This window comes from Heteronotia binoei, chromosome 2 (genome assembly GCF_032191835.1).
Source record: "Heteronotia binoei isolate CCM8104 ecotype False Entrance Well chromosome 2, APGP_CSIRO_Hbin_v1, whole genome shotgun sequence".
Lineage (NCBI taxonomy): Eukaryota > Metazoa > Chordata > Lepidosauria > Squamata > Gekkonidae > Heteronotia > Heteronotia binoei.
The window spans coordinates 115,923,553-115,946,309 of NC_083224.1; the positions used below are offsets into that span (position 1 = coordinate 115,923,553).

The 22,757-nt window shown below is 43.1% G+C and overlaps 1 protein-coding gene across 1 annotated transcript in view; it reads right to left on the reverse strand.

Moving 5' to 3' along the window:
* The window catches only part of PLPP3 (phospholipid phosphatase 3), a 145,251-nt gene that overhangs the window by 13,581 nt on the left and 108,913 nt on the right, over window positions 1-22,757 (reverse strand). The window contains exon 5 of the mRNA XM_060231884.1: window positions 9,594-9,770. Within this exon, the coding sequence (XP_060087867.1) occupies window positions 9,594-9,770 (177 nt within the window). The remainder of the gene's footprint in view (window positions 1-9,593; window positions 9,771-22,757) is intronic.

The window sequence follows — 22,757 nt, forward strand, 5'->3', positions numbered from 1 at the left end:
GTTAGTGGCCCTGCTGGAGGAAAAGATACAGGGACTGGAGGCACGATTGTCCACACTGCAGTGTATAAAGGAAGATGAGGATTTCCTTGACAAAACGTATGAGGCGCTCTTGAAAGGACAAGAGGAGGGAGAGGAAACGGTATCTCAGCAATTAGAAGAGGACTCAACACAGGAGGAGGGTTCCTGGAAAAATGTAACCAAAAGGAGAAAGAAAATCAGGAGATGTTCTGAGCCCCTGCTTCTCAGCAATTGGTTCCAGGATTTCCCCACAATAACTGATTCTGAGCCATTGGAACAAGGGCTACTTCCCCAGCCTCCATGAAGCTTGAAGAAAGTTTCTCAGGATTCTGTGGATAAAAAGCCTGGAGCTTCTGCTCCCCAATATAGGAAGAGGAAGGTGATGGTGATTGGAGAATCCTTGCTCAGAGGGGTGGAGCCCAAAGTGTGCTGACCAGACTTGTCATCCCGAGAGGTCTGCTGTCTGCCAGGTGCACGCATCCAGCATGTAACAGAAAGGATTGGAAGACTTATCAAACCCATGGATTACTATCCTTTTGTGCTCATCCACAAGGGAACGAACGATACTGCCCGTCATAGCCCTGAACGTATTAGAAAGGACTATGTGGCTCTTGGTCAGAAGGTGAAGGAGATGGGTGCACAGGTTGTGTTCTCGTCAGTGCTTCCTGTTGAAGGCCGTGGCTTAGGACGAGAAAGAAGAATACTTAAAATAAATGACTGACTACGTCGATGGTGTCAGGAGAGATTCAGATTTCTGGACCATGGTTTATGCTTTTGAGATGGTGGTCTTCTATCAGGAGATGGTTTGCACCATACAGCGGTAGGGAAAAGGGTGTTTGGTAACAGCCTTGCTAACCTAATAAGGAGGGCTTTAAACTAAATTGTATGGGGGAGCGAGACAATAATTCAAAGCCTCGTATGATGCCAGAAACTGGGGACATTAAAGATTTGCAAAGAGTGGCGCATAACTTGCAGGATTGTACAGAAACCAAACCCTCGGGATGCATAAAACGTGGATTCCGATGTCTCTACACTAATGCACAGAGTATGGGAAACAAACAGGAGGAACTGGAAGTCCTAATAAAGGAAGGAGACTATGACATAATAGGCCTTACTGAAACTTGGTGGGATGACACTCACAACTGGAATATTAGGATTCAGGGGTACAACATTTAAAAGGGACAGGCAAATGAGAAAGGGCGGAGGCGTAGCAGTGTATGTGAAGGAGGTATATACTTGTGAGGAAATATGTGAATCTGAGCATGGCAGCTCAGTTGAGAGTCTCTGGGTAAAAATAAAAGGAGAAAGAAATAACAGTGATATTATTGTAGGGGTTTGCTATAGACCACCAAGTCAGGCAGAGAACTTGGATGAGGTATTTCTACAGCAGATTGCAAAGTTCTCCAAGAAAAGGGATACAGTGATCATGGGAGATTTCAATTACTCAGACATCTGTTGGAAGTCCAACTCTGCTAAAAATGAAAGGTCAAATAGATTCCTGACTTGTCTTGCTGACAACTTCCTTTTCCAGAAAGTGAAGAAGGAAACAAGGGGATCTGCTATGTTGGATTTGATTCTCACCAACAAAGAAGAATTGATTGAAGAAGTGGAAATAGTGGGCACCCTGGGCAGTAGTGACCATGCGATTTTGGAATTTACAGTCTTAGGGAAAGGAAAAGCTATACGTAGTCAGACTTATGGATTGGACTTCAGAAAGGCAAACCTTGATAAATCTAGAACTATGTTGGGTAAAATCCCGTGGTCAGAAATACTTAGGAAGAAGGGGGTCCAGGAGGGTTGGGAGTTTCTTAAAAGCAAAATACTGAAAGCGCAATCACAGACGATTCCTATAAGAAGAAAAAATGGAAAAAGCCTAAAGAAGCCAAGTTGGCTCCATAAACAGCTCTCTAAAGACATGAGAAATAAAAAAGACTCCTTTAGGAATTGGAAGGAGGGCCTTATAACCAAGGATGAATATAAACAAATCACCAGTGCTTGTAGAGAAAAAGTTAGGAAAGCTAAAGCTCAGTATGAGCTTAGGCTGCCAAAGATGCTAAAAACAACAAAAAAGGGTTCTTTTCTTATGTTCAGAGTTGGAAGTCCAACTCTGCTAAAAATGAAAAGTCAAATAGATTCCTGACTTGTCTTGCTGACAACTTCCTTTTCCAGAATGTGAAGACGGAAACAAGGGGATCTGCTACCTTGGATTTGATTCTCACCAACAAGGAAGAATTGATTGAAGAAGTAGAAACAGTGGGCACCCTGGGTAGTAGTGACCATGTGATTTTGGAATTTACAGTCTTAGGGAAGGGAAAAGCTATACATAGTCAGACTTATAGGTTGGACTTCAAAAAGGCAAACTTTGATAAACTTAGAACTATGCTGGGTAAAACCCCATGGTCAGAAATACTTAGGAGGAAGGGAGTTCAGGAGGGGTGGGAGTTTCTTAAAAGCGAAATACTGAAAGCGTAATCACAGATGATTCCTATGAGAAGAAAAAATGGAAAAAGCCTAAAGAAGCTGAAGTGCCTCCATAAACAGTTCTCTAAAGACTTGAGAGATAGAAAAGACTCCTTTAGGAATTGGAAGGAGGGCCTTATAACCAAGGATGAATATAAACAAATCACCAGTGCTTGTAGAGAAAAAGTAAGGAAAGCTATGGTTTCAAATGCAACAAATTAAAAGCTTGATGGAAAATGATATTAAAATGGATGGAATTAGACGCGAGCAAACAGAACTGGAAAGGGTCCTGCTTGGAGATAATGAAAAATTAATATCAAAAGTATATAAATTATTATTGAAATGGTTTACAGAAGAAGAAGTAGTAAAATCTCAAATGGTAAAATGGGCAATTAATGTGAATAGAGAAATACAAATGGATGCATGGGAGCACCTTTGGAAGAACTCGATGAAGATCTCAACCTGTCAGAGTATTAAGGAGAACTGTTTTAAGATGATGTATAGGTGGTACATGACTCCGAAAAAGCTGGCTAGATGTCATAAAAAGATGTCGGATAGGTGTTGGAAATGTAAAAAAATGAAGGTTCTTTCTTTCATATGTGGTGGACTTGTGAAAAAGCGAAGGAGTATTGGAAGATGATACAACAAGAAATCTCCAAAATTCTGGGTTACGACTTCAAAAAAACTGCAGAGACCTTTTTGCTTGGATTACAATTAGAAAAATTTCCAAAGGAAGACAGGACTTTAATTTGGTATTTGCTCTCAACTGCTAGGGCATTGTATGCGCAGCTTTGGAAACAAGGAACAATACCAGAGAAATGGGACTGGATTGTGAAAGTTTTATCGTGGAGTGAGATGGACAAATTAACTAAAACTTTAAGAGACTATGACTTAGACTTATTCAAAAAGGAGTGGAAGAAATTCAAAGGATATATGGAGAAAGAGTGGAACGTAAAAAGACATTGGGCAATTTTTTTAATATTAATCAAAAGTATTACATTTTGATAGATTAGTGGTACCTTTAGAATTAACTGGAAATTTATAACTTCGGGGAAGTCAACATTGGAGGAAGGGGGGGTGAAATATCATATGGTTTAGTATAAGAAAGAGTTAAATATTGTAACCATGTGTTATTAATAAATTGTTAAAACACAAAAAAGTTAGGAAAGCTAAATCTCAGTATGAGCTTAGGCTGGCCAAAGATGCTAAAAACAACAAAAAAGGGTTCTTTTCTTATGTTCAGAGTAAGAAAAAGAGCAAGGACACGGTAGGCCCATTGCAAGGGCAAGAAAGTGAAATTGTAACAGCTAATGAAGAGAGGGCGGAACTGCTCAATTCCTACTTTTCCTCAGTCTTCTCTTCTGAGGGAAACGGTGCTCAACATGGCAAAAAACAGAACATATAAGTAGGGTATGAAGTTCCAACCTAGGATCAACATAGGGGTAGTACATGAACACCTAGTTTCTTTAAATGAAACTAAGTCCTTAGTGCCAGATGAATTGCATCCAAGGGTTCTAAAAGAGCTTGCAGATGTAATTTCTGAGCGTCTGGCTATTATTTTTGAGAATTCTTGGAGGAGAGGTGCCAGAAGATTGGAGGCAGGCGAATGTTGTCCCCATCTTCAAGAAGGGGGAAAAAAGACGATCCGGGTAACTACCGACCCATCAGTTGGACGTCTATACCTGGAAATGTTTTAGAAGAAATCATCAAACAGTCGGTCCTGGAACATTTAGAAAGAATGGATGTGATTACTAAGAGCCAGCATGGTTTTCTCAAGAACAAGTCATGTCAGACTAACCAGAACTCTTTTTTTGAGAAAGTGACTACCTTGCTGGATCAGGGGAATGCTGTAGACAGACATCGTTTATCTTGATTTCAGTAAGGCTTTTGATAAAGTTCCACATACTATCCTTGTTGACAAGTTGGTAAAATGTGGTTTGGATCCTGTTACCGTTAGGTGGATCTGTAACTGCTTGACAGATCGCACCCAAAGAGTGCTTGTGAATGGTTCCTCATCTTCTTGGAGAGGAGTGACAAGTGGAGTGCCTCAAGGATCTGTCCTGGAACCTGTTTTGTTCAACATCTTTATCAATGATTTGGATGAAGGAATAGAGGGAATGCTTATTAAATTTGCGGATGATATGAAATTGGGAGGGGTTGCAAACACAGAAGAAGACAGAAACAGGATACAGGATGACCTTGACAGGCTGGAAAACTGGGCTAAAATCAATAAAATGAATTTTAACAGAGATAAATGTAAAGTTCTGCATTTAGGTAGGAAAAATCCAATGCATGGTTATAGGATGGGAGAGACTTGTCTTAGCAGTAGTATGTGCGAAAAGGATCTAGGGGTCTTAGTGGATCATATGCTAAACTGAGTCAACAGTGTGATGCGGTGGCTAAAAAGGCAAATGCAATTTTGTGCTGTATTAACAGAAATATAGTGTCCAGATTACGTAATGTGATGGTATCGCTTTACTCTGCTCTGGTAAGACCTCACCTGGAGTATTGTGTTCAGTTTTGGGCACCACATTTTAAGAAGGATATAGACAAGCTGGAAAGGGTCCAGATGAGGGCGACGAAGATAGTGAGGGGTCTGGAGACCAAGTCCTATGAGGAAAGGTTGAAGGCGCTGGGGATATTTAGCCTGGAGAGGAGGTGGCTGAGTGGTGATATGATCACCATCTTCAAGTACTTGAAGGGCTGTCATATAGAGATGGTGTGGAATTGTTTTCTGTGGCCCTGGATGGTAGGACCAATGGGTGGAAATTAAATCAAAAGAGTTTCTGGCTCAACATTAGGAAGAACTTCCTGACCGTTAGCGCTATTCCTCAATGGAACAGGCTTCCTCGGGAGGTGGCGGGCTCTCCTTCCTTGGAGGTTTTTAAACAGAGGCTTGATGGCCATCTGACAGTAATGAAGATACTGTGAATTTAGGGGGAAGTGTTTGTGAGTTTCCTGCATTGTGCAGGGGGTTGGACTAGATTACCCTAGACGTCCCTTCCAACTCTATGATTCTATGATTCTTTCTATGATTCTAAGGCAAGCAGGGGTTGAACTAGAGATGGCAAAGGAAAAGTGGGTTTCTTGTGCTACTAGGTAGGAGGGACACTTTCAATTAGCTAAACATAGAGAAAGAGGGGGGAGAGGGAGCGGGAAGAGAGAAAAAGAGAAAGATAGAGAGACTTAGCTCATGACCACAAAAAGATGTTACATGACTGGATGGGACACAAAGTAATAATGGCTCAGATAAACCATTTTCCCCCACAAACTTGCACAATTAAAAGGAACAACTATCTGTACTTCCAATCAAAGTGACAAACTCCCATTTCATATTCTCAAGTTTTCTGCTTTAATTCAAAAGATAGTGTTGATCTGCTCCATTAAGTTCCAGGTGTTTCTGTCGGGTTTCAATCTATTCTTGAGAAATCAGAGACTACATTGCTCAGAGAAGGTTGACCAGAGACTACATGCTCAGAGAAGGTTGACCAAACCATTGCTGGTTAAGCCAGCAATGGCACAAGTAGAAAAGGGAAAAAAGTATTCTGCTGTCTTTGAAAGTGTTTTGCCTTTCAGGAAAAAACTGCTGTAATCATTTACCCATTCACCTATCCTGGTAATCTGCCCAGTTTGGCAGGGCTTCAAGGAAATTTCCTTTCCATGCACTGAATTTAAAATTGAAAGAGAAATGGAAAAAACAGCTGTGCCACATGAGCTGTGGTTTAGTTGATATTACACCTGAAAGGCCACTGTGCACTTTGTGGATATCTTTCAAGTTTTCCTCACTATATGTGAACATCTGAGGGTTATTTTTTTACATAAAGCTTCTCCTAATTCCCCTGAAAGATCCCACGTAGTAACAGATGATACCCAGCTACCTATCCCTTTTTTGTGTCAAAATGAGCTTGATTATTAATTTTATTCAGTTTCCAAAAGAAGGAAAGAACTGTTTAGCTTCTGAGCCCATCCTGAAGTTCGCATCCCGTAATGCTTCCAACAACACCACTGGGTCTGTAAAAGGGGCCCAAATGCCTTGCTATAAGTACCTGAGAGCCCATGAAACTATTACAGCTTTCCCCCAAATTTACATGGCCATGGCTGCAACTAAGAGAGAGGCTGCAAAGGAAGCATCACTGAAAGGTGCCCATTATCCCCAGGGGAAAAGAACTCTAAAATGGCAGCACTGTACACCAGAATGGGCACTAGGGTTGCCAAGTCCAATTCAAGAAATATCTGGGGACTTTGGGGGTGGAGCCAGGAGACTTTGGGGATGGAGCCAGGAGAAATTGGGGGCGGAGTCAGGAACAAGGGTGTGACAAGCATAATTGAACTCCAAGGGAGTTCTGGCCATCACATTTAAAGGGACAGCACACCTTTTTAAATGTCTTCCTTCCATAGGAAATAATGAAGGATACGGGCACCTTCTTTTGGGGCTCATAGAATTGGACCCCCTGGTCCAATCGTTTTGAAACTTGGGGGGTACTTTGGGAAGAGGCACTAGATACTATACTGAAAATTTGGTGCCTCTACCACAAATAACAGCTTCCCCAGAGCCCCCAAAACCTCCAGATCAATTCCCCATTATACCCTATGAGAATCCATCTCCACATAGGGAATAATGAAGTGCTCAGCAGACATTTCCCTCCCCTCCCCCCTCTCCCCCCCCCCCCGTTTCTGGCAACTCTGAAGTGAGGGATTGGCATCTCTACTCACGAGTTGCTGCCAACTTCTTCAAAGTAACACAGACACACAATCCCAAGAGGAAGCCTTTCAATTGGAGACTGAAGCCTACGGAGGTGGAAAGGCACATGGTCCTCTGGAGGAAAGGCTTCCCCCTGCTGGCCAGCTGACTGTGGGCGGGAAGGAGTCTGGGAAAGCGGAATAACCCCCGCTGGGACCTGGGGATTGGCAAGCCTAATGGGCACCCCAGAAACAATATGTTCCAGGGCTGTTTGCACCTTAGATACTGTTTTGAACACGACAGCTCAACATATGTTTATGGGATCATTATCACAGTCCTATGATAATTCACATTGAATGTTTTTATGTAACTCAATAGGAAACAAAGTCCTCTTTTGCTTTTTAAACATTTTTTTAAATTTTGAAATAAAGGATGGTATGGTTGTACTTTTAGCACTTTAATAGTGTTACTACAATTTAAGCCCACTGAAACCAGTGGACTTAGTCTGGGGTAACTTTGCACTGTGGTATCATACATTCCAAGAACATCTACAAGAAGTAAAGCCTAATCAATAGTCTGTGAGCATATGCCTGCACCCTAGATTTTTTTGTTTGTATATTCAGGCTGCAGTCCTAAGAACACTTTCCTGGGAGTAAGCTGAATAAAACAGAATTCATAGAATATAACTGCCAGGTGGTTCCCAGAGATCTCCCCAACTGATCTTCAGACTACATTATATAAAAATTATTATTATTATTATTATTACAGAGATCAGCTTCTCTTGAACCAATTGCAGCTTCAGAGGGTGGACTTCATGACATCAAATTCCTTCTAAGTTTCCTCTGTTTTCCAAACTCTGGTCTCCCTGTGCATTACCCCTAAATCTTCACAAATTTCTCAAAGCAGAGTAAGCAGCCGTGGGCTTACATCTGAGCAAAATTCTTTAGAGAGCACTTTTAGAGACGTGAATAGCGTCTTTACTCTGAACTTCTCAAAGCATCTAGGTTATTGGGTGCAGTCACACACACTAAATAATGTGCTTTGCAACCAGATTTTTACTGCATAAGAATAGCAAAATCTACTTGCAAATAGTCACTGTATGAAAGCATCTACCATTTCCCTTTAGCTACATCTATTATTTTCCTCTGAGATATTTCTAGTATTCCTCAAAGTGATTAGGATGGAATCTTTTTATTTGGCTTTTGAATATTGGGTTGGATCCCGTGGAAAAGATTTGCATACTCGGGGGAGGGCAATTTTCACTCATTCTTCCCCTGTAGTAGCAACAAGGCCCGGCCCTTCCCAGCCAAGCCGGCATCGCCGGCGTTCAGGCTGGGGGCTGTCTTTGCCCCCTCGGAAGGAGGGAGCAACAGGACGCTTGGCCCGGTATATCCGGGTCTGTTTCTGGGCGTGGTGTCAGGGCTATATAAGCCCCGGCCCCGCCCAGATCTTCTCAGTTCCTTTGGGCTCTCTGCCCGCCCACCCTCCCTTGGCAGTACAGGTTTCAACTGGTCGCCTTGTTAGGGGCCAGGTAGGAATTTTTTCATCTTCACATAATTGGCCCATGTGGAGTTGTTTTTTGCCTACCTTGTACTGCCTTGTAGCGTTAGGTGTTAGCGGTGGGAGTTTTAGTTCGGTCGCAGCCTGGAGGATGTTTTGGCCACAGTGTTTTCAGGGGAGCACCTATGGCCTTGCACCAGTGGTGCGGGTGGTCTGTAGGAACTGCAGATGGGCTACACGGCTCAGTGTGGGGAATGCAGATCACGGAGAGCCTCACCTGGGCGGATCTTTCCATGGGGGATTGATGCTAGCCCAGGTGGAGTATGGCTGGGGCCTGGCCGCTCAGCTACAACCCGAATACAGCGGGCTTGTGCTGGGGGCAGGGTGGCTCGCCCTTTGGACAAGGCGGGGTCCGGGGGTGACCCCAGGGCTTGTCCTGTTAGGTCCCATCCCTGCCAGTTATAGGTTAATTATTTAATAAAGCGGCCCGGTTTTATACCCAACACCTTGTGTCTGTTTCTTCATTCCGACTGGGGGGGGCAATTCAACTCCTCACTTATGTTGCTTCTGAATGCCCCCTATTCCCTAGGGGCAGAATTTTACAGAGTGTTTCAGTCTACAGTAAGATGGGGAAGGCAAAGTAGTCACACTTCCTTCCACAGAAAGATCCAGTCCATAAGAATAGCAAAATCTACTTGCAAATAGTCACTGTATGAAAGCATCTACCATTTCCCTTTAGCTACATCTATTATTTTCCTCTGAGATATTTCTAGTATTCCTCAAAGTGAATTGATCCAGTCCATTGTCTATTGCAGGCTTTCACAATGCCACTAGCATCCCAACTTCATCTTATCAAGAGCTTGCTAGATCTTCCTTATAAGTGTAGTATGTTTCATAAGGTAGTCAGTATAATAACACAATACATTCTACTTACTATGCAATAAGCCACCAGGGCCCCTTGTGCAAAGCCTGCCAATACATCTGATGGATGATGTTTGTGGTCAGATACACGAGACAGTCCTGTGTAAAAGGCCATCATAAGCAGGGTAAACTGTAGCAGAGGACGTAGCAGGCGGGCTCCTCTCCAGGTAAACCTGGCCTGCAGATACAGCTGAAAAGGAAAGAAGAGGACAAAAGCATTATCATTCTGTTCTCACAATACAATACTGAAGCTATACAAATCAGGCACTGCAACGCTGTGAGGTACATTAGAATAAAAGAGAGTGACTGGTGCAAGGTCACCCTAAAAGCTTCTGTGACAGAGTGGGGAACTAAACCTGAATCTCCCAGATCCTAGTCCAACACTCTGATCCTAGTACAACACTCTGATCCAATATAAGATTTACTTATATGTAAATCTGCATCATACTATATAGGTATATTTTCTTCTTGTCAGGGCTATTTTTATAGAAAAAGCCCAGCAGGAACTCATTTGCATATTAGGCCACACCCCTGATGTCACCATTGTTTCACATAGGGCTTTTTGTTGAAAAAACCCCAGCAGGAGTCCATTTGCATATTAGACCACGCACCCCTGACACCAAACCAGCCAGAACTGCATTCCTGTGCGTTCCTGCTCAAAAAAGCCCTGCTTTTTGTGTCTTCAATTTGGAAGTTATCTAAGAATGTGCATAGATGAATTTGTCTTTCCTCTGTGAGCCACCTTGAGCAGGTCCCTCGAGAAGCAGTGTATACATTTTCTAAATGCACAAGAGTCCTTCTGGTTCATACTAAGGGTTCATGCACAGTGGCGTAGGGAGGGGGGGCGGGGAGGGGGCGGGTCGCCCCAGGTCTGGGGGGCCCCTTGGCAATGCCAAGGGGCCCCTCAGAAGCCGGCTGCCTGGCGTCCCCTCCGCCGCCACTCACGTTGCTGGCGTCCCCGCCTCCGCCATCCGACCGCCTCTCGGCCCAGCCCGCCTCTGTTCTCTCGCTCCCCCCCCGGCGAGCGCCAAAAGTGGCGCGCCCCCGGGCGCCGGCCTGAGATGCCCGCCGGAGCGACGATGCTGCACTGGAGCGAGAAAGCGGAGTGGCGGGGAGGGGAGGGACCCAGAGCCCAGCTGCCTCCTGCCGCCGCCTTCACGCTCCTCGGCCGGGGAGGAGCCGCAGCGGCAGCAGCGGCAGGAGCACATGGAGCAGGCGAGCACTGGCCGGCCGGCGCAGGTACTGTATTCCCCCGCCGCGACGCGCAGCCCCAAAGGGCGGGGGGGTCCCGAGCCGGGCGCTGGGGAGGAGCCCTGCGGCGCCGCTTGACAACTTTCCCGGGAGGGGAAGCCAGAACTTCGAGTTTAGGAGGAGGGAGACGCGTGGCGCGGCGGGCACTTCCGAGCCGGCGGCCGGGAGCGCAACCGGCGCTTCCCAGTGAGAGTTCCTGGGATCCAAGCCCCCAACTTGCTCAGAGCCCTTCATCGGATCTGACGCCGCAGTGAATCCGATTTCAGTGTCTGGGTTACTGGCAGCGTTTCCTCTAAGCCGGGGGTGGCTCTTTGACATGTCTTGGGTGGCTCTTGAAGCTCCCACTGCCTTGTTGGCCCGCTTGGAGAAGGCATTGCTCTCTTTCAATCACTTCTCCAAGCCAGTTGGTGGCTCGGAGAATGCGTCTAAAGTTAAAGTTGCTTTCTTTCCACCTCTCCCTCCTCCCATTTATTTGCCTGCCCGCCTTGTGTCTTGTGTTGCTCTCGGGCATTTGTACGGTTCTGGGTAGGAGGAGAAAAGGAGAGGCAGAGGCGGTTCCTTTTTTCTGGCTCTCCAACATCTGCTTCCCACTGGAAGAAGATGAAGAAGATGAAGATATTGGATTTATATCCTGCCCTCCACTCCGAAGAGTCTCAGAGTGGCTCACAATCTCCTTTACCTTCCTCCCCCACAACAGACACCCTGTGAGGTGGGTGGGGCTGGAGAGGGCTCTCACAGCAGCTGCCCTTTCAAGGACAACCTCTGCCAGAACTATGGCTGGCCCAAGGCCATTCCAGCAGGTGCAAGTGGAGGAGTGGGGAATCAAACCCGGTTCTCCCAGATAAGAGTCCGCACACTTAACCACTACACCAAACTGGCTCTCCAAACTGGAGCAAGGTGGTTTCCAATGCTGAGAAAATTGTGGGCTATCCGACCTCCAATTCTTCTTTTATATTTGCAAAACAAAGCAGCGACACAAAAAAGTGATGCCTAGTTCTTGTTTTCTGTGTGTAGGCTATTTCATTATGTCACAGGAGGGACATAAGGGGCTCAGTGGTGCCCAGAAGAGGAAACAAAAAAGGGAAGTTACATCACTTCCTGTTTCCAGCAGGGCTCCCTCGCAAGTGGTGGCCATCTTGTGGAAGTGACATCACCGGAAGTGACATCATATCCTGTTTCTGGCGGCGTGTGCACACACATAGGGGGGCCCACATAAATCTTGGGCCCCAGGCCCCCAAAGCCCTAGCTACGCCCCTGTTCATGCAGTCTATTGTTTCCAAAAGGGGGTGGCAAGATTACGTATGGGCATTGTGAAGAAATGCATTTTCTCCTGGTGGGAGGTTGGCAACGAGCAGTTTCTCTGTGCAGTTTATCAGGTTTTTAAAAATCTCTTGTCAGAGGAGGGAGTCCATTCACTGGCACATCAGCTTACCTGCACACAGATGCTAATGAATTTAGCCAAAGGAATATCCAGTCATCCCCCTCCTGTCCCCCATCCCCCCATTCTGCAAGCAGAAAACAGGGGAATTTTACTAGACAGGTTACAGGAAGTGGCTTCCTGGAGACAACAGGAAAAGAAGCCTTGACCTGGGCTGATTGGGGTTAAGGGGGAGGAGACACAGTTTTGTTAAAACTGCCTTGCAAGGGAAAGGCACTCTCTTTTTTTCCTGGGGATACTGAGCTGAACAAATCTCTTATCTGAGGATGGGAGTAGGCTTCCATTTTGGACCATGCAGCTGACCCAGAGAGCTGGATTAACCCTCAAGGTAATGAAGGATCTTTAGAGAAGTAGGACACCTAAGATAAAGAGTGTGTGCTAATTTTAACATCTAGTTAGGGCATAGGACAGAGGATTTGCGTTTTAACCAATTTCTTTTGTTTGTGCTTCAATTTGGTGTGCTGCTAAAAATATGCTCGTAAAAAACTTCTTTTTCATAAATACATTAAACATTTGATTTTTGGAAGTGATTTTCTGTACCCAGGCTTGCCAGTCCCCAGGTCCAGGCAAGTGATCCCCCGGTTTTTCAGGTTTCTCCCTGCCACTAGCCAGCTGGCCAGTAGGGGGAAGTCTCACCCCAACAGCCACCATACACCTTCAAGCCTCAGCAGGTTTAGAAGAGGCTTGCAACTGTTCGTGTTTCTAATGTGTGTGTGTGCCTTTAAATCTCAGTGGGAAAGCTGCAGGGGCGGCGTGGTGAGCAGACAGTGTGATGTTGCTTTCACTCCCGCTGTTTGTTTGGAGGAAAACTCCACCCCCTATGCCATTCTTTCATTTTCCTATTACTTTGAAAAAGTTGGTTGAAATACAGCAGATGGTTATATTCAGCAACATGATTAAATTGCCCCAGCGAGATTACAAAAGTGTGTTCTTGCTAACTGTATTTATTTTGGCTGCTTTGTGAGAGTGTGGGTGTTCATTTAATGGAAGTTTAGCTGCTGGGAATCATGGAAATGAAGAACATTCAGAGGAATTGCACTGCTGTATTTGCATTTATTTTAGGGAATGGGAAAGTCTCCTGGCTCCACCCCCAAAGTCTCCAGATATGTTCTGAGTCAGACCTGGCAATCCTGTCTTACCACATAGACCCCCACTGTTTCAGACATGCTATTTTAAAAGGGGGGGAGGCAAGCAGGAGGGGGGAAGGCAAGCAGTTGGCAACTGGCTTTTCCTCCAGTGGCACAAAAGACATCAGTCTGTCTCTGTGATAGCCAGACACTGGGCTAGGGGGAGACACTGAGGCAAGGGCTCTGAGCTTGGAAGGGGAGCTGAAGGTCCTGATCCCTTCAGTGGGAAACCTTTATATTGATCAGGTGATGATCCCAACTACTGGAAGAGAGAAAGGAAAAGTCCCTCCAGGGGAGTTGGGAACCCCAAGGAGTGCAAGGCAAATACAGGACCTGTGGGTTGGAGCAGGCACATTCTGCCACAGGCACAAACCACATTTTTGCAGTTTGATGTGGATCGTGGCTTAACCATGAACCCAAATAAACCAGAAGGCTGGTTTTCAAGTTGACCCATTTTGAATCAGTTTGCGAACCATTTAAAGTTTAAACCACTACTTTCTGTCCCCCACTACTTTATACCCCAGCTTTCTGCTCTTCACAAACCGCCACAAACTGCATCAAAGTTTGTGAAAGTTCATGGTGGGTCTTTAGTTTGTGAACATTGCTTCACAAATCATTAACCAGCCAAAATTTGGTTCATGCCCATCCCTAAGCGGGATACTTTCCAAAAGCCCACAAGTCATGTATGTCATTTGTATTCTAGCCTGATATTCATAGGTGTTTTTGCCTCTGAGCCTGGAGGTTCTTTTGGTTACTGTGGCTAGTAAGGATTAAAAACTCTATCCTCAATGAACTGGCTATTTCTTCCATCTACGCAGTAGCCATCAACTCCTTTCATAGCAGTAAATTTCATATATTAATTATGAAAACTATTTTCTTTTGTTTCTGAATCTACTGCCAGTCAACGTCACTAAATGATTGCTAATACTATGATAAAGAATAATATTTTTTCTATGCACTTTCTCCACACTATTCAAAATCTCTTCAACCTTTACCATGATCCTTCTTAATCTCCCTCCCCACCCCACACACACACACACCTCGTAAACTACAGGGCCCCGAAACACTTCAGTCTTTCTCAGGCCTCATTTTGGGCAGGAGCTCACAGGAGTGGAGCTCCAGAATCTCTAAATTTTATTGTGCTCTCTCTTTCATAACCTCCCCCACCCCCCAAACAAAAACTTGCTTCTGGGCTCCATTGTTCAACCTCCCTGTGAGAATTTTGCTGAACTCTAAGATTTGACAAACTTTCTAATATTTTCTTCCACCAAAAAATGGAAAAATAATCAAAACATATAAAGCATACAGATGGAAATCTTCAGCATGCCACTGTGGCCAGTATTTTAAAAACTATGATGAGAGTAAGGTTTTATTATGACAATTATAATTCAAGAAGCCATTTAAGGTAGATGCTGAGCTGATATAATTTACTATACCTTCCAGTGATGTCAGCAGTGTGTGGCATATGCAAATTAATTGTGCTATTAAGCTCTGGTACCTCTTTTTCCATAAAATGATCCGTAATCTTTCTTCACGTTATCCTTTATCACTTACAGATCTATAATAACATTTTTAATGGGGTGTTCAAAACTGTATACAGTATTCTGAATGTGGCCACAGCATAAATTTATATAAAGGCATTACAACACGGGCCACTTTATCTTTTGTGATGTACCTTAAATTCAAGCCCATTTTGTGATGTGCCTTAAATCCAAGTGCTGTGGTTTATGAAATGAACTTTAAAGTTCCTTGGATATAAAATATGAAGTGGTAATACCATGGTTTCAGTAAGAAGAAAAAACAAATCAGCAATCATTCAAGGACTTAACCTAAAACAAAGTTGTTAAAATATGTCAAATGGGCATTGTTGCCCTCTTTCTACCTTGCACTTCCACACACTTATCCTGATCGAGTTTCCTCTCAAAAGCTCAGGGCATAACCTGTTTCCTTGAATCCTGCTGGGATAAACTTACCAACCTCCAAATATAACCAGGTGTTCACCCAGAATTGATCTCCAGACTACATAGACCACTTTGCTATAAAAAAATGGCAGCTTCAGAGGGCAAGGCCATAATACTGTCAGCAATGTATAATATATGCAGGAAAGGCAAGCTTGGCACCATAGCTACTATGTTACACCTGCTATAGCATACCAGTTCAAGGTTGTAAGCCTGTGGACAGGGTTGCTTGCTTTCAGTATGATCAGTGCATGCCGCCTAGCCACTGAATATATTATAATACACTGAATGTATTTTAAGTAATACATGTTATTATTCCTACATTACAGACTACACAAAGCCACCCACACATTTTGGGGGTGACCTATATGTCTGCTGTTCTCTTAAGAATAAAGAATACACCATGAGATTTTAAAATAAAATTAGCTGAGTAAATAACAGACAATCAGATTACAAGTTAATTGCTAAAGGTCTGGGTCTGAAACTCATTATTGAGCTTTCCCTAGGCAATTTGTCAGTATTTTCCTATTAACAGTTTGGGTAATTTGATGGTAGGTGAAAAGCCCTTCACATTCTGGTGAAAAGTTCACTTGATGAGACTACCTGACATATTCCAGGGCTGGAGAACACACCTAGCATTCAATGGGAATTTGAGGGCTGAGCCCCTGAGAGCCCTAGTTCTACACTTCTGATTTAGATTCAGGTTGGTAGCCATGTTGGTCTGAAGCAATAGAATTGTACTACTGATTTATGTTGCTCTGAATACAAAGGTCATTTTTACCACCAATACTCTCATATTACATTTACCACCAATACTCTCATATTACATATTAATATACATCTCATATTACAAAGTGGGCTCCAGATCTCCAAAGATTCTGTTGCATTATCTACTCTTCAAACAGCCACAGAACTTTCCTTTGATATTTGGTGGAAAGATCTGGAGAAAAAGATTGCTAGACTGGCTGCAGAACGAGTTTGAAAGGTGATTTTTCAAAGGGGAAAATAGTAGAATGGCTTAACATTCCCATCACTCAGGCTGGCTGGAGTGCCAGAGAGATAAACCAAGCTTATAATATTTTGATGATCACTAAGGTTGCCAGGTCCCCTCATCATCATAGTGGGGGTGGGGGATTTGGGAGTGGTCTGGGGGTGTGCAGGACATAATGATTGTCACCCTGAAGTGATGTCATTGCATCAGTGACATTATGCACAACATTCTGTTTTGGGGCAAAACTCTCTGGGTTTTTTGTCTTCAATACTAAAGTGTTTGTCCAAAAGCCAGAAAGCTGGTGTGCAATGTCCCTGTTTGAGGGTGCGGTTTCCCACAAATGGGGGAACCCCTGCTGGGGACTGGCAACCCCAAGATCGCAGACTTTTAAAAGAAATCATCACAATCATTCCAGAAACAAAAGCACCAATATTTCCATGAAATGTCTTATATAGTTCTATTGCCAAATGTTCTGCTGAGACAGTATTCAGTTTTCGTTAAAATAATACTATGGTTTAGGGGGCAGAAAAAGCAGCAGTACATCACAGCATTTTATATCTGTGATTAAGCAAGTGTTTGTATCTGCTTTCCTGGTTGTGATTAATGCAGATTTAAAGTTATCACTTGATATATTTGGGGTACGTTTTCCAAGATTACAGGAAACCTGATCCAATGGGTGCCCAAAGACAACTGACATTTCAACAGCAATGGCATGGATACAAAATTGTTCCCATCCAGTAACAAGAAAGTGATGCATATCTATGGTGGACTGGTTGAAATTCAAGAGGACTTTTGTACCTTTAAGAAATGCACAAAAGCCAGGTGCCTTCTATCTTTCCCCTTGTCTTGCTATATAAGTGGCAAAAGCCACACCTGATGGAACTCTCCTTTTGATGCACCTTGCAACTCACAGAAGACCTTTAAATGACTAATGTGCTCTAAAATCACCTTTTAACTGAAATAAGGTAATTGTAAAAACCTTCTTTTGGCCAAACTTTTACCATAGTCAGCAAACAAATATTTGCTACAGTGTGTGAAGGGTTAATGAATCTAATCCCCTGTCTGTACCTGATTCCTTGTCTGAGGAAGTGTGCTTAGAGCACACAAAAGCTTACATTCGGAATAAAACTTTGTTGGTCTTATAGGTGTACTTGACTCCTGCTTAGTTCTTCTGCTTCAGACCAACACGGCTGGCCATCTGGATCTTAAAACCACCCCGTTCCTCATCCATGAACCATTTTTTGTCATTGATATTACCCTCTCTTCTGTCCTCATATCCCAAAGGCTTTCATTATAAAATAAATCCAAACTAAGGAAAACAAACATTTAATGTAAAAAAAAAAATCAACTGACTTTAAGTTGTTTTTACAGCAGACAGTAAGCAAATTACAAGTGAGTTTTGCTCAAGCCTTGAACTGCTGTTAGCTCAGTCCAAGGAGGATTATGGAGGTGCCTGTGTGGGCCAATAAGCAGCAGCAGAAAAACATTAGCCAATAGCATAAAGAAGATGGTGTAACAAAACTCAAGGGGCAGGGAAGAAAGCAGTGACCTGGCAACCATATGTAGTAGCAATTGTTGGAAGACTTCTCAACCAGGTGGCACAGCAGCCTCACCACACAGAAAACTTTCAGGGCAGTATGCAATGTGGCCATGATTAGGAGGCTTCCATGATGTCAACTGGGACAAATAGGCTGTGCTTATACAGTGATTCTGTACAAACACGATGAAGTATTCACGGTCACTCAGTGACTGATAAATCAATGCAGGGCTTTTTTGAGCAGGAATGCACACGAACGCAGTTCTGGCTGGGTTGGTGTCAAGGGGTGTGGCTTAATATGCAAATGAGGTCCTGCTGGGATTTTTCTACAAAAAAAGTCCTGGAGCAATGGGAGAAAACTAATGGTAATTCCCAACATTTATTTGCCTAGAAAGTGTGGATTTAAAAAAAAATCCTTTGCAACCATCATTATAAGAATTACAAGAAGATCATGTATGTGAAGTGGTTTGAACTCTGAAAGCACAATACAAGTGCTAAGTATTATTACTGATATAAATGTCCTGCCTGTCCACTATCGAGGTACAACATACATATCAAATGGGATTCATTAATATATCATTAAGTCAACCTAGTCTGGTTGCATGAAAGCATCTTCAGTGGCTTCGAGGAGGTACTCTGGAAGGGTTTTGCACTGTTTGAAATGCATTTAATAAATATGAAAAGTCTGTTGTAATAATAATGGAGTGTCATTGGCTGGGGGGGATGTGGGCAAATTAAGCTTAGCGCAAATATTTCTGTGTTGGGTTTAATAACAATTTCAGGTAGCCATGGGGGTCCCTTAAAAACATCCAAATGCAACCAATAGTATAATACCTTTTATTACAAGCAACTAAAATTATGAGCAAGCTCTTGATTCAGTCTAGATGTTCAAGAACAATAAAAGAGGAAGAAAACATATAAACAAGGGTTTCTTGGGATAGTGAAAAAGAATACAGAATCATCCTTGGATGGAGTAAAGAAGGCATTCTGTTTAGAGCTAGCTTTAAACACATTACAGATTATATCAAGGACTAGTGGGAGAGAGAAACAATTAGGCTTCCCAACCCCCCTCCCCCCCGCCCAGGCGGGGGACCTCCTATTTTGCAGCCTCCTCCCCCGTTCTCCAAAAATCCGGAAGCGGGGGGGGGGGGAGAGAACATGCGTGTAGGCATCATATCGTTGTAGAGCTCCTGCAGGTTTAGAAACCTGCAAACAGTTTTTAAAATGTGTGCCCCTTTAAGGCTGCACAGGAAACAGGAAGGGCTTCATGGGGAAGGGTCAGTAATAGTTTCCATGGAGAACGGCCCCTCCCTTTCTTCTGCTTTCGTTTTCACAGCAAGCAAAGTTCTGCTGGAAGAAGACCAAGTAAGTATTTGTGTGTGAGAGAGAGGGAGGGGGCAGGGGATTCCCTGGTATGGAGGCCCTCCCCCCCTTTAGAAAGCGTGGGGGGGGAGGGAAATGTCTACTGGGCACTCTATTATTCCCTATGGAGAACGATTCCCATAGTGAATAATAGGGAATTGTTCCGTGGGTATTGGGGGCTCTGGGGGTGCTATTTTTTGAGGTAGAGGCACCAAACTTTTAGTATAGCATCTAGTGCCTCTCCCCAAAATACCCCCCAAGTTTCAAAACTATTGGACCAGAGGGTCCAATTCTATGAGCCCCAAAAGATGGTGCCCCTATCCTTAATTATTTCCTATCGAAGAAAGGCATTTAAAAAGGTGTGCTGTCCCTTTAAATGTGGTTGCCAGAACTCCCTTGGAGTTCAATTATGCTTGTCACACCCTTGTTCCTGGCTCCACCCCCAAAGTCCCCAGATTTTTCTTTAATTGGACTTGGCAACCCTAGAAACAATCATTGGTCATTCTGTTTGAAAACATAAAAACCAGCAGTAATTCAGATTCCCCCAGACACTCAAGGCCCACATTCAAATGATGTCTTAGCGATTTGACTCACTGAGAGCCAGTTTGGTGTAGTGGTTAAGTGCGCGGACTCTTATCTGGGAGAACTGGGATTGATTCCCCACGCCTCCACTTGCAGCTGCTGGAATGGCCTTGGGTCATCCATAGCTCTCGTAGGAGTTGTCCTTGAAAGGCCAGCTGCTGTAAGAGCTCTCTCATTCCCACCTACCTCACAGAGTGTCTGTTGTGGGTGTAGGGAGGTAAAGGAGTTTGTGACCACTCTGAGATTCAGAGTATAGGGCAGGATATAAATCCAATATCATCATCTTCTTCTGAGTGTGGGATGTGGTTTAATCTACATCATAAGGTTGTCTGAGGGGTAAATTATATATAGTGATTGTAAAATACTTTGTGGATTGAAAGTGTGCTTGCAAATTATCCATACTTTTATTGGAAGTTGAAATCATTTCAGATGAATGAGGACCCAAGTCTGACCTCGCCAAAGTTAGGTGACTTGAAAACACACAAGAATAGAAGACAAAATCCTTCCCTTTGTTGAGTCTGGCAGTTGGGAATTGTCATCGATGTTTATCTAATGACTAACATATTGGCCGTGATTCCACTGAAATATAAGATGCTTGCTGTTTGGTGTCCCTGGAGCCATGACACTCTGTTCAGCTAGCAGTTAGAGTAAAGCATAGTGCTCAAGCAAACAGCATTTAGGATAACTACCTCAGGGGTTTATTTCATAACCCAAATGGCACAACTGAATAAATGTCAGAGTAGTTATAAAAGAAATCAATTTAACACACATGAGATTTTGGACACAACAACCTATTTCATTAGATGCTTATTTAAATTTCACTCTTACTAATTGGTGATGAAATTCAAAGGATCCCGTTGGAGAGAACATGGAAAAACAGAATCTCTTCAGCAGAAAAAATCACTATTTCCACCAAGAAGATTATGGAGCATAGATGAATAATTTGGCATGCTGCACATTTCCCTCACCTTATTTAATTCCTTAAGGAGCTTTAAGATGTACAACAAAAAGCAGGGCCAAACTGGGCAGAAACTTTAGTTCTATATTTGCAAAAAATATAGGCCAATCTATTTCTACAGACTAGTAGATCAATATGTTAAATAGCTAAGTCTGGCAACAATCCAGAGCAGAACTAAATAGTAGGCAAATAGTCCCCTTAAAATCCATGAAAGAATGACACTACTAATATGAGATTCAAGAAAAACAAACAAACAAACAGTAACTCAAAAAGATAACAGCTTCTCTTCTCTTGAGGGACTGCTTTACAAGTTATAATTTTAGTGTGATGCTGTAGTTCGCTGTTTTATACTCACTAATGTAAGGAGGTGTGAAGCATATTTATGTCTTTTCTTGTAAGCTCTAAGGAAGCTTGTGCTGTGGTGCACAAAACTACCACAGCTTCCCACAGTATTTTTCCCCATGGAGAAACTAAAAAACACTAAATGTTACAGGTTTTTTTAAAAAAACCTGTTTAAAATCTAATGTGCAAAGCAGCTTTCAGGAATGCAATGCTGAATCTGCAGGAACCAAAAATGTGCAACCTGGCAAATTTCACTCCCTACAGGGCTATAGCAGGAGAAGGAGAGCCCTTCAGGGACTGACTCCACAGTGAAAGCTTCCTTCACCTGAAGCCAAATAAGAGGAGAAGAAAATTAAGCCCCTGTGGTAATGTTTGATATTAGTCAGCACTTCAAATGTTATGCTGTATGTTTTAATGAAGAAAGCAGCAGAACAGTTTTTTCTTAATGAAATAGTCAGCCAGGCCCACAAAGCCTGGAAGCAACTCCTCTGGAGTTTCATAATCAGCAATAGCTTGGATGGCAGCAATTATGCACAAATATATACTTTTATCGGGGCAAATTTTATTAAAAATGATATGCACTGTCCCAGTTTTGCAGGAACATCCATTTGTTTGAAGATGTCTACTCTTTTATGAATCCAAAATTAAAAATTAGTTCTCTGGGTAACATGTTTTAAATGTTCAGAAGCTCCCTACTTCCTTCAGGCCACTTACTATCACTTGAAATGGCTTCCAAGCCCAAATCTGAAGATCTCTGCAAATCAGCCACTGAGTATTTCTAATTTCATGAAATCACGTGGACTTACTGTGACATTTTCCTTATCCTCCAGTTATGTAGGAGTTTCCCAACTTTCTGATTTACTTACGCCAGTGAACAGGAATCACCTCTGAGGTGATTCTGGGAAGGGGTGGTGGTAGAAAAGGGTGACACCATTTCATGACAAATTAAAGTGGTGACACCATTTCATGACAAATTAAACAAACCATTCATTAAAAAAGCTCAAGACACAGCACTATAGTAACTATAGCCAGACACACACTCTGTGTAGAAATTCTTGGGGTCTTAAGTGGGGAAGAGAGAAGAAAAAAGGAGTTTTAATTTCTTTCATGTTAAATATCCCCTTCTAGTTCACAGGAAATGTTATTTTAGCATCACTGAGAGGAAATGGTGTAAATGGTTATGGAATAACTCTGAAGCATTTGAAGAAAAGTGAAGGGGAAAATGAGGAAATAAATTCATATGGTAATTAAATTAGAGAGGCTGTTTCCAGCTTTAGGAGTGGAGGGGAAATGAGAGGAAAAAACAGCATGGAGTTGTGTGTTCATCTATCTTTTTGGACAGCAAAGACAAGGAGTTGTGGTGTAGAAGGTCTGTTCATAGATGCATAAAAGCTCATGCTTAATGTTTGTATAAATTCAGGCCCACTTTTTGCAAATCATTTCAAATCTATGGTTACAGGAGATATGGCTCCCACGAATCTTTTGAAAGTCTTTTTTAAAAAAGTTTTTCCTAATTATATTTACCACAAATCACTCCCTAAATCTCTTTCTCTCTCTCTTTTCCTTTCAAAGAGCTTAGGGGAATTCCACCCATAATTGGCCTGTGCTGGGTTCCTTTCACAACTTCTATC